Source organism: Protomyctophum parallelum (assembly GCF_964188405.1).
Source record: "Protomyctophum parallelum genome assembly, chromosome: 2".
Classification (NCBI taxonomy): Eukaryota; Metazoa; Chordata; class Actinopteri; order Myctophiformes; family Myctophidae; genus Protomyctophum; species Protomyctophum parallelum.
The window spans coordinates 22,995,499-23,007,824 of record NC_139699.1 but is presented as its reverse complement, the minus strand read 5'-3'; the positions used below and the strand labels follow the sequence as shown (position 1 = coordinate 23,007,824).

Genomic DNA, 12,326 nt, shown 5'->3' with positions numbered 1-12,326 from the left:
GCTTAAAACACCAACGGTGCATGTACAAATAACAACAGTTATCTGTACTTAGCACATTAACAAATAAATACTCCAATGTGTTCTCCACGTTTCCGCTGTAGCAACGCAATGACAGACGTCTCCATTTGACATTTAAAACACGCACAAAACCCAAGTCGTTTCCAGTTTGACATTTATTAATCCGCTTTCGGAAGCTTCTACAGTAAATCCTCATTTATGTGGTGTTAAGACACCCCCTGTGAGCCATATTTCTTGGCTCATATTGACGTAATTTGGAACATCTCTCACAGGGCTGTGTGAGTCACTTGGCTCATACCACCCCGGCATTTCTAGGGGCGCTCACACCGTCCCATCGCCATGGAAACAGGACGCTTGTCAGCGAGCCAACGCTTCCCGAGTACAAACGCAGCACAGAGCTGTGAGCCATATCTCGTCTTACAAAGTATAAACCAGTGCTTAAAAATAGCACAGCTCTGCAGGAAGTCGGATGATCAATACACTCCCTCTCTCGTCCTCTTACCGTCTGAGCGTCGGCGAAACTGGGGGCCAATTTGGGCTGCAGGATCTTCTCCTGGGTGCCTTCCACAAGCTGATGACTGCTGTTGCTGCCCCACACATAAACCTCACACGTCTCAGACACCATGGGCGCCTCGCCGCTCTGTATGCTGTCTGGACTGGCACAAGTACGGGAGTAGTCTGATGCCATCCTACATACCTAAAAATAATAATAATATGAGAGAAGGAAAACGCAATTTTGTCTTGCACTGTTTGATCTTGAATTTAACAAACCCTGTCCACACTTTTATGAGAGTAGAGGAAATTTAAGACAATACAAAAATGGTCTGACATGAATGAAACATTGAATATAGGCCATACCTCTTCAAAAAGACACAGGGCTGCTTCGTACAAGGAGCACAAGCCATCGGATGTGCGTGTGGGTTCTCGCCATTGGCTGCGGTCTGCTGAGGATCCCTGAGACAGTGACACAGATTACAAGGATATACTTATTAGACAGACAGACAGACAGACAGACAGACAGACAGACAGACAGACAGACAGACAGACAGACAGACAGACAGACAGACAGACAGACAGACAGACAGACAGACAGACAGACAGACAGACAGACAGACAGACAGACAGACAGACAGACAGACAGACAGACAGACAGACAGACAGACAGACAGACAGACAGACAGACAGACAGACAGACAGACAGACAGACAGACAGACAGACAGACAGACAGACAGACAGACAGACAGACAGACAGACAGACAGACAGACAGACAAGATGTAGACAAGGGATTTACACATGTCTCTTCAAGTTACTACCTCTGCTACCCTTGTTACTTTTAATAAATCAGTGTGTTGCCAACCAGTGATCCTTGAGGGGGGTTCCAGGTGGTCCCCACCCCAGCTAAATGATGAAGAGTTGGTAACCAAGTGGACCCTTATAGGTCTTTAACTCTTGAGGGCGTAACATGAAACCAAATGGACCTGTATGGGTCCATTTGGTTTCATTTTACACCCTCAAGAGTTACATTATTACATTCCTTACTTACTACAGAGTGTAGAAGAATTGTCATTTTGCCTGTCATCTCTCCTATGGTATGGTCTACCACCATATCAATTCAGCCTGTCATAGAAATGCAACAATAACAAAATATTCTAAGTTTTGGGTCTGAGAGCAGTGAGAGGCTAAATGTCATCAAGTGGTGGTCCATGGCTCAAAATTACCAATAAATAATGGACCTTGATATGAAAAGGGTTGACTTTCAGTCCAACAAACTATAAATCAGTGACTCAAGGGTGCAGAAGATCAATAACGTTATGTTAGCCAAGATTTGAGTTAAAAATAAATGTTCACTCTGAAAGAATATATACAGTATTCAAAGATTTGCACCACATTTTTTTCTCCTCAAAAATAGCAGATCTACAAGCTCATAGCGCGGCACTCGGTGCCACGCTATGAGCTTGTAGATCTTTAGCTATTTTCCAATAGCTAAAGTATAACATAATGCTTAAAACACCAAAAGGGGTTCCCCGTCCTGAATGGGTTATGAAAGGAAAGTGTTACCAGTGAGCGCCTCATCTGCATGAGGATATTCATGAAGCAGTCATAGCCCATGAGGCCCTCCTGGTTCTGCACGGCCTTGGTCTTCTCCATGGTGCTGACCAGGGCCGAGGCGGCCAGGGCCATCTCGATCCACTCCAGCAGGTAGCGCAGGGAGCCCCTCTGTGACGCCAGGCCCAGCAGGAGCTCCGAGGCCAGCCGCCGGCCCAGAATGTCCGCCCCAGAGTTTGGCATGGTCACCCCTTTGAGGAAGGTGGTGACCTGGGTGAGGCAGTCCAGGCCCATCGGGGGGATCTTGCTCTCATTGGCCAGGGAGAGCGGCGGCAGGGAGCCCACCACGTCGATGGCCGTGTGGATGACGTCGTTGCAGAGGTTGATGCCGCCGCCTCCTCCAGGGGTTCCTCCGCCGGCGGGGTTGGCCGCCGCGACGGGGGGGGGCATCATCCAGCTTTGGCGCAGCAGGGCGAAGAGCAGGCTGAGGCCCGTCCGGACGCCCATCTCGATGAGGGCGTCGGTGCTGGAGCGCGGCCGCTCGCCGCTGACGGAGTGCAGGTCGGCGGAACCCGAGTTGCTCTCCGGGGAATGCTGCTGCTGCTTGACCTTGCCCTTGTCGTGGTACTTGTTGGAGAGCGCGTAGAAGATCCGCTGGAGCACCAGGAGGCGCTTGCGCAGCGCGGCGGCAAACGGCGAGTCGGAGCAGACCATCTTGGCCAGCGCTAGCTGGCTGCTGAGCAGAGCATCCAGGTAGTGCTCCTGCTCATCGCTGGAGGGGGACTCGCGCTCAAAGTCAGGCAGCTGGGGACCCTTCAGGCATAGCACCTGCTGGGGCAGCAGCACCACCTCCTTGTTGGCCATCAGCTTGGAGTGGAGCAGGGACACTCCATCCCGCGTGGCGATGGACTCGCTGTCCTCCGTGATCCACGAGCTGTTCAGGTGCTCCAGCCATTTCAGTTTCACCGGGGGAATCATCAAAGCCATGGCATGTCACTCAGGGGCCATTGGTCCTAAACGACACAGACAGGGCACACCACACACACAATAAATTAGCCTTTTAACATTTATGGTGAATGAATGATTTGGGCTAATTTGAAGTTGAACAATAACATCTAAAGCATACTGTACATGTAGTGAATGATTCCATGATGCAGGGCTCTGCACCAAGTTCTTAAGCGGCCTGAAATTTTTAAATGCGTGGGGATTTAAATAACATGCTTTTCAACTGGCAGGTCACCACCATTAACCATTAACCGTCTGGACATTTAGGGGCGATTCACAATGGTCCAATCCAATCCACTTTATTTATAAAGCACATTTTACAACTCAGAGTTTACAAAGTGCTGTACAGAAGAATAAAACTAAATACACTGTAGCTAAACACAGAGAACAACAGCAAACATACAAAGAATACAAAAAAGATACAAAACATGGACCATGGAAACTCAACCGGGGTTAAAACCCAAGGTGTAGAGGTGGGTCTTTAGGTGGGATTTAAAGGTCTCTCAATGGAGGGGGCCAGTTTGACATTGGGGGGGGGAGCGCATTCCATAATTTGGGGGCTATGATGGAAAAGGCTCTATCCCCTCTGGTTTTTAAGCGGGTCTTCTCTTTTACCCTAAGGTTTAGCTGGCCTGCGGACCGCAGTGACCTTGGGGGATTATACACCTCAATAAGTGCCCTTTGGGTATGGGGGGTGGTCGCCCGGGCAGGGGTCTCGATGCGTTGCGTCGGGGCCTCTTCTTGGGGCGGTGGCCCTGCCGCCTGGAGGGGTGGCGGTTGCCGCCTTTGAGTGGAGCATGCATGGGTCTGCTCTTGTTGTAATGATTTGGTGCCTATGATAACTGTTGTCTGCCTGGTATTAAAGTACTGTATGGATGTATTCCCTGATTGGGAGTCTATGAAAATTCGAAAGTCACTTGTCATTATAGTTCATTGTCCTTGTCATGTCTTTGTATATTCAATCTTTTTATTTATAATAGTGTTGTTGAGCTGTTTTTCTTTTCTTTTTTTTTGTTTGTTATGTTCTTGTTGTGTAATGTCTGTGTCTTTAAAAACCAATAAATATACTTTATAAAAAAAAAGAATACACCTCAATAAGATCCGCCAAATACTGAGGTGCCAAACCATTCAGTGCTTTAAAGACAATTCGAATGAAATGGACTCAGTCCATCTCAGTGTGAATCCCCTATTAGATGGCAGCCTTATCCAGTGTGAGTTATAAAAAAACAAACACACACCTGTGTGAAGTGAGGGGCGCTCTTATCATCATACATACATACATCATCTCATTACGGCCGATGGCAATTTGCGTCTTTACTTTTCGCTCAGCCAATCAAATCATCGATATGATTCACACAAAGCCCCTCACTTCACACTCGTGGGAAGTGAGGGGCACTCTTATCATTATACATCATCATACATCTCATAAATAACTGAATTCATGTGATTGGTTAGCCGGTTTGGTCGTCTACATATGACGTACATTTTCCCTTCATTGTCAATGGTATTTAATGTTTGTGTTGCCACACATTTATGTCATATTTGAGGCACAAAAGACATAATTTCTCCTGTCATTATCAATGGCAGAGACGTGTGGGGACAAAACATGTCTTTTTGCTCAGAAACATGACATAAATTCTCCATTCATTGTCAATGGGAATTTATTATTTAATCTTTGTGTAGGACAAAAATACCGATTTGCTCAGACACATATGACGTAAATTCTCCATTCATTGTCGATGGAAACTTAATGTTTGTGCAAGACGACAATCTACACTAATAGCTGAATATAGGAGCGCCTCTCAAAAATAGAGAAAGCTGGAAATGCCTCTTTTCAGAAATAAAAGTAATCACTAACAAATCATGAAGAACACAAAGCAACTCCCCTAAGAACTGTCCTGTAAAATATACAACTGTCAACTGTCTGCAAAAATAAACAGCAGGATAAAAACCCAAACATGTGGATGTTTGAGTGAATTGTAAATATGATTATCAATCAGCTTCATTCCCCCCAGAAAAGATTCTGTGTCTCAGTATCAGGAGAAAATGTAATTAAACAAAACACACAGTCTCTCTTTGGGACAAATAGCATATTTTTGAGGGGCGAGAATTAAATTTACGTCATGTGTGTCTGAGCAAATGTTACGTAATGATGTTATACGATGATAAGAGCTTCACACGGGACAAATATATTTAATGGTATAGTTTCTCTGTTTAGTATTTCTATGTACTAAGATCACTCACTGCAGAGTGTTGTTTTTGGCAGCAAATTTCTATTTTAGTTTTAGTCATAGTCTCTTGAAACGTTTCATTTAGTTTTAGTCACATTTTAGTCTAGTCCAGTGTTAGTCTAGTTTTAGTCGACTAAATCTACAGGTGATTTAGTCGACTAAAATGTATTTTGGCGTGCCTTGATGCCGTCGTAATGGCTTGCTGAAAATAGCCGATCTACAAGCTCACGTGTTGCGCTGCGACGCGTTGTGAGCTTGTAGATCTGCTATTTTCAGCATGCAACCAAGTGTAAAATGACTTGTGTCTTTTACTTATACTGGATCTCTTGTCCACTAGTCCCTTCTTAACATTTTAGTCTAGTTTGTATTTGTTGACAAAATCGACAGTATATATTTAGCCTTAGTTTTAGTCATCATAGCTTACTTTTCATTTAGTTTCTATTTAGTTTTTGTCAGTGAAAAAAAGGTAGTCGAGGAACATTTTTCATCATAGTTTTAGTTGACGGAAACAACACTGCTACAGACAGTGCAGGAACACGCACGCACGCGCGCACACACACGCACACACGCACACACACACACACACACACACACACACACACACACACACACACACACACACACACACACAAAAGTAATCCTTATGTTAGTTTCTCTCTCAGTGCCCTTCAACTTTGGAAAGGTCTATAAACTTGCTGGCTAATATTAGTTTCCTAGTTCTTCAAACAATGCACTAGTATGCACTTGATGTCAACTCTCTGCAATCCCATAGCAACTGGGTGGCTAATGGTAAGTCTGTCTACTGCTTGTTAAATCTAAACAAGGGTGGACATTAGCTGATGTACAAGACCTAATTTCTCCTTTCAGTGTCAATGGCAAATATTGAGACGTGTGTGAGGACAAAAGCTGTATATAGGAGGGGCTATAGCGCCCCTCAAAAAGTGAGGACACAAATTGTGATTGGCCCAGAATGAGATGATGTATGACGTATGGTGATAAGAGCGCCCCACACTTCACACGAGTGCAATGTTGTTTTTGGCAGCAGATTTTGATTTTAGTTTTAGTCATAGTCTCTTGAATAGCTTTCATTTAGTTTCAGTCACATTTGAGTCACCTGAAATATTTTAGTGTTAGTCTCGACTAAATATCATATGATTTTAGTCGACTAAATCTACAGTTGATTTAGTCGACAAAAATGTATTTTGGCGGGCCTTGATGCCGTCGTAATGACTGTTTTTACACTTGCTGAAAATAGCAGATCTACAAGCTCACAAGCTTACCATTGCTCCAAAACATAAAACATTCAGGTAAAGCGAAGTCTAATTTTGCAATCCAACTGTACCTGTACTATTAACTGTACCTGTTATGGATACAATATAAGGTACCATTTATTATAAGGTAGAACTGAGGATAAATAGGTGTTTGTCTCATACGCAAACAACATTATGCTCAAATCTCCTGGATTGAAATCTTTCACCCAAAGTTTGGCAGATGTCCTAGAAGGGCCTTTACTTAAAAATATGACTCATCTGAAATACTGTCACGTCTCAATGTTTAATGTGCTTCTCCCTTTGGCTAGGAACATAATCATGCTGTTTGGGTAATACAATGAAAAGAAGACTGAGGTGATAATTAATTTGATTTGAACACTGAATCCATGCATAGTTTCCTTTTAAAAATGTATTTTTAATGATTGAATTTAATTCTGATGGCAACGTACGTCTCCACCAGGCCGGGCCATGTTTTGCACTCCATCCGCGCGTGCGTGCGTGCGTGCGTGCGTGCGTGCGTGCGTGCGTGCGTGCGTGCGTGCGTGCGTGCGTGCGTGCGTGCGTGTGTGTGTGTGTGTGTATGTGTGTGTGTGTGTGTGTGTGTGTGTGTGTGCGTCCATCCTTCCTTCCTTCGTCCTTCCGTCCGTTACCAGCTAATCTCCGCCACCGTTGGCCCGATCCATGCCAAACTTTGCACACACACACTTCCTGGATGCCAACGACGAACCTCTGCCCCAAATATTCCTCAACCGCCTGTTATAGCGCCACCATGAGGACGATTTAGGCAAAACACATTTCTGTAGATTACTCGTACACATTTTATCCATACATCACACAATTCGGTATACACTATCTCCATAGTCATGTGATAAACACGGATCTGCACCATTTCCCATCTTCCATCCTGATTGGCTAAGATTGGCTTCCAAAGCTCACATGATTGGTCCGTTTCGAACAAAATGCCACAAATCACAAACACAGTGTGCAATTTCCGTGAAATTATACACGCACATTTCCACTAGGCCGAGGACGACATGCCACTCATTTCTTGCCCAAATCAGCCTCACGGTGGCGCTATAACAGGCCAATTCCTGTTTTGAGCTATAACTGCATCGATCTGTATACAAATTATGTATGGACACTCCCTAGAGGCCATGGAAAAACATTGTCCCTGCATCCTTCCACATCTGCCGGTTATAGCGCCACCATGAGGCCGATTTCTGCAAAACATATTGCTTATGTTAATCGCACAGATTTCATCCAAATCTCACACAAATCGGTACACATGATCTCTGTAGTCATGTGATCAAGACGAGTCTGTTGGATTTCTCAGATTCTACACTGATTGGCTAAGATTGCCTTCCAAAGTTTTCAGGAGTGGCACATTTCATTCAAAATTCTGCACATGTCCTGCTCATCCAGAATTCTATCCTCATGCTATGAGTGATCTGGCTCAGCATTTCCTCAACAAAATGTGAAAATTGTTGCAAAAAACTAACAAACAAAAAAACATGTTTATATTACTCCTAAACATTTTGCCAAACATCTCACACAGTCCTATCCTCCTGGTGGAGACCTGTGCCCAGAAGGGCACTTGTTCTAGTTCTGTCTGATTAGGTCGGATACAATCAATGACCTTGAACTTATACTGTACATTCGTATAGTCTGTGACTTTTTTTCTTTTTTACTTTTTCTTTTTTGCAGCACCCTGCATTTGGCAGATGTAACCGTTTTAACTTTTAGCCTGAAAGATATACTGTATGTAACTTCTTCATCGTTGTTTAATATAAGGCATTGCTATTCATTCGGAATTCGTAAAAGGTAAACTACTGCCAGTGACTTTGTCCAAGTTTGTGATTGGTTGGTTACTATATGCCACAAACCTGGTGCCCTGGCCTGAACATGCACATTACTGTAGAATAGATGCACAACAGATCCAGTCTTAAAATAGTTGATCTACAAGTTCAAAATGCATCACATCGCGATGTAAGCTTTAGTCGATTTTTAAAGAAGCTTTAAGAAATCTAGATAAAACTAGATCAATCTAAATCTAGATAGAACAAAATATTTTCTAATTATTACTTGTATTATACAATACAAGTAAATGCATTTAATAGTTGATATTCATTTCACAAATATTCAAAAACATCCGGCCATCTGGAAATGGTGTTGCTACAGTAATCACTTGTTACTAATTGCTATGCAGTGAGTGTACTCATTGTACGTGTAATAAATAATTGCCCAGCAAAACGTTATGTAAAATTAAGCTTAAATAGCTGCAGTGTACTCCTCCTACATTGGGAGTGTGTGTGTATCTATGTTCTCTCAGCCCAATGTTCCCTCCTAACCTTTTCCCCCAAGCCTATTCCTAACCCCTAAACTGAGGACACAGGGTTGGGACGACATAGTATCAGCTCTTAGCTCCCCAAGCCAAATATACTGGCCTAATTATTATTATTCAAGCTATATGTAATAGAGCGCCGCAGTCACGCCCCTAACAGGGCCCAGGAAATGATTCCCCGTTCATTTTCCTCATAGACTTTTCAAAAAGTATTTATTTAAAGACCTTTTAAGCCTCGTACAAAGCCTACTCGAGTTGTGAGAAAACACAATTCGAACAAATAATTAGAAAGAAGAAGAAAACAGCAGGTTACAACAAAATATTTCTTGTTTTTCTTCTTTGTAATTCATTTATTTTTATTTTTATCACACGATTTTTGGGGGGAGGGGGGGTAGTGGACTGTAGTGCTGCCAACGAATATTCCATATTCTAATGAATATTCGAATTAAAAAATGTAAGAATTATTGAATATTTTAAATTTTGATTCTAAAAAAAAAAAAAAAATTGCTGTGTGAGTTCTAGCGAGACTCGGTGCCACTTAAACTAAAACATTATACAAATATTTGGCTATTAAGATAATTATGAATCATTCATTTGATCTCGCAAGACTCATATTCATATTAAAATAATATACATTCGACATTCGAAATCATTCGAAAATTGTTCGAAGTGGTGTTTTAAAAGGAATATTCGAATATCATGTTTGGCCAATTCTGGCAGCACTAGCGGACTGACCTCATGCTTCCTTCTATGCATGAGGAGTCCAAGCTGCTTCTTTTCACCTGACACTATGAAATTATGTTTTCAGTTTTCAAATGACTCTGGTTCAATCTAAAATGAAACACCTGCAGTCTCCGTGGCTATATTAGGTTCAATCAAACCTCATGCTGTATGTATATATGTATACTATGTACCGATATTCAATCCCTATGTAGTATATGTATACTATGTACCGATATTCAATCCCTATGTAGTATATGTATAACTAAAAATACATCGCATGGGTGCACCTGGGACGCATCCTCAGTGATGCATCCTGAGGTCAACGGGGTTCCGGGTCTACCAACATCATACCCCTCACTCAGGTGACCCAGCCGGGGTGATCAAGTCCCGACTTACGTCCCAGTAGCTACCTTCAATAAGTCCCACTAGGGCAAAACCAGGGCCACACAATCCGTTGGAACTACTCTGCCAGGGTTGGGAGGTACACTTCTGGTGCATGGAAGGACTAGGCTCTGTGGGTTGTCTCCTGTCCAGGCCACTCCTACGTCTCACCAGGCCCAGGACCTGTGCGTTGCACCAGAGTCCCAGCACCAGACAGTTCATTCAGGAGTGGTGGGCAATGGTTCCACCGGGAAATGGTGCTGCGGCTCCGCTTGCTGCTTGCATGGCCCTCCTAAAGGCCTCACCGAGGGTTGAGGCGCTAACCCATACTGCTCAATGTACAGATATTCAATCCCTATAAGCACGCTATGAAAGTCACCTTTTCTATTTTCATGCAAATTGGTGTGACACAGATTAACGGGCGGGACAAATTAATTTCAAACTCATGATTGTAAATGAGTATTCACAACATGGACAACCTGAACTCAGCATCAATCAATCACACTATGGCAACATGCACGTCTGAGAACGGCTACCAAAGAAATCAATTGAAAACTCCTGCATCCTGTTCTCTCTAGAGAACATCAGGGTCATCTGCCATAGACATTGTCAGTGCCATTGATTGCAGTTAAAAACACATGCACTAAAGCATAAAAAAATGCTTTAGTGCCAGGGACACCCATATGATAATATGTTGTGTGTGTGTGTGTGTGTGTGTGTGTGTGTGTGTGTGTGTGTGTGTGTGTGTGTGTGTGTGTGTGTGTGTGTGTGTGTGTGTGTGTGTGTGTGTGTGTGTGTGTGTGTCAATGACAGCAGAACTATACGCAGTATAGATGGTTAACAAAATACAAAATGGTCATCCTGCAAATAATGATTGAGAGGGAAGGTTGGAACTTGGAACCTATGGCGCAGAACTGAACTGAAGGTATATGGTAGAGAGAAACCGTTGCATTAGCTGTGCCCCTCATGACACAGCTCTGCTAAAGCTTCTTCTGTCAGATATAGAATGCATCAATACATTTATGACACCTAGATAACACTAGCAAACCTTCACTTAATTAGTGCTAGATAAGCGAACACTGACAGCAGCCAATGTCAATGTCAAAAACCATGCATGGTTTGTTTAGAATCAAACAAAAAAAAACACAAAATCTAAATAAACGTGACTGACAACTATAATGTTGACGTTATTAGCTATCGTTTGGCTAACGTCAGCTAGCACAGACAGACAGACAGTGAACCAGAAAAATACAGTTTAATAGCAATGAACTTTAACATGGTGGTATATATACATGTAACACATGTGACCTACTAATAGCACGTTACATTTAGGTCACCTGTCCAGAAGATCCATGTATAATAGCATGGTCATATGCAGCTAAAACATGTTAGCATCGACTAGCTTGTCTATAGCAACAGGGCAGGGTTAGCGTTAGCTAACAGCTAGCTATAGCTTTAACTGGCATAAAAAAGCAACCGCTTACCAGCAGCAGCAACTGTCTTCTTTCTTGGCTTTCAATTAAATAGGCTATAATGATGACCTCCTAGACACGTACGCAGCTGCACTTCATTGCACCCTAAACGATATGTCTGTAATGGTAATTGGTTTGTTTACAGTGAAAAGGGGACAGAAAGCAGAGCAGATCTATTCCTCTCTCTCTCTCAGATCATCTCTTCTCTTCTTCCACTGCAATGAATTCAGGAAGGAGTGTTCACAGCACAGCCCCGCCCTCCAGAACCCCCCTGGCAGGGCCCCACTGCATAGATCTATGGTCCGCTCTCCAGAACCCCCCTGGCAGGGCTCCACTGCATAGATCTATGGCCCGCCCTCCAGAACCCCCCTGGCAGGGCCCCACTGCATAGATCTGTGGCCCGCCCTCCAGAACCCCCCTAGCAGGGCCCCACTGCATAGATATATATGGCCCGCCCTCCAGAGCCCCCCTGGCAGGGCCCCACTGTATGTTAGAACAGTCTACAGCTCCAGGCATCCCCTTGGCAAACACAGAAATCAAATGCTTACTTTAGCAGATGACCTTTTTTGATTGATTGAAATATTTATTAACAGTTTGTAGAATTTACAGTACATTTTAAGCACAAACTCAATACAAAGACTGTCAACTGTGAGTGGACGACCCAATTAAGCATTACACTTGTTTACAACAGGGTCCACATTGTTCAATTCATCAAAACATTTAAAGACATACAAACATTTGGAGACATACAAATAGACATTTCTATGTAGCTAAAGAACAGAACAGGAATTCATCATATGGGAAGCAAAAAAGGGAAAAGATACAATATACAGTGA

At 43.3% G+C, this 12,326-nt stretch overlaps 1 protein-coding gene across 1 annotated transcript in view; it reads right to left on the bottom strand.

Moving 5' to 3' along the window:
- The window catches only part of herc1 (HECT and RLD domain containing E3 ubiquitin protein ligase family member 1), a 153,956-nt gene extending 142,293 nt beyond the window's left edge, over positions 1-11,663 (bottom strand). The window contains 4 exon segments of the mRNA XM_083794082.1: positions 521-715; positions 877-972; positions 2,079-3,079; positions 11,503-11,663. Coding sequence (XP_083650208.1) covers positions 521-715; positions 877-972; positions 2,079-3,053 — 1,266 coding nt within the window. The 5' untranslated portion in view covers positions 3,054-3,079; positions 11,503-11,663.
- Positions 11,664-12,326: the final 663 nt, after the last annotated feature.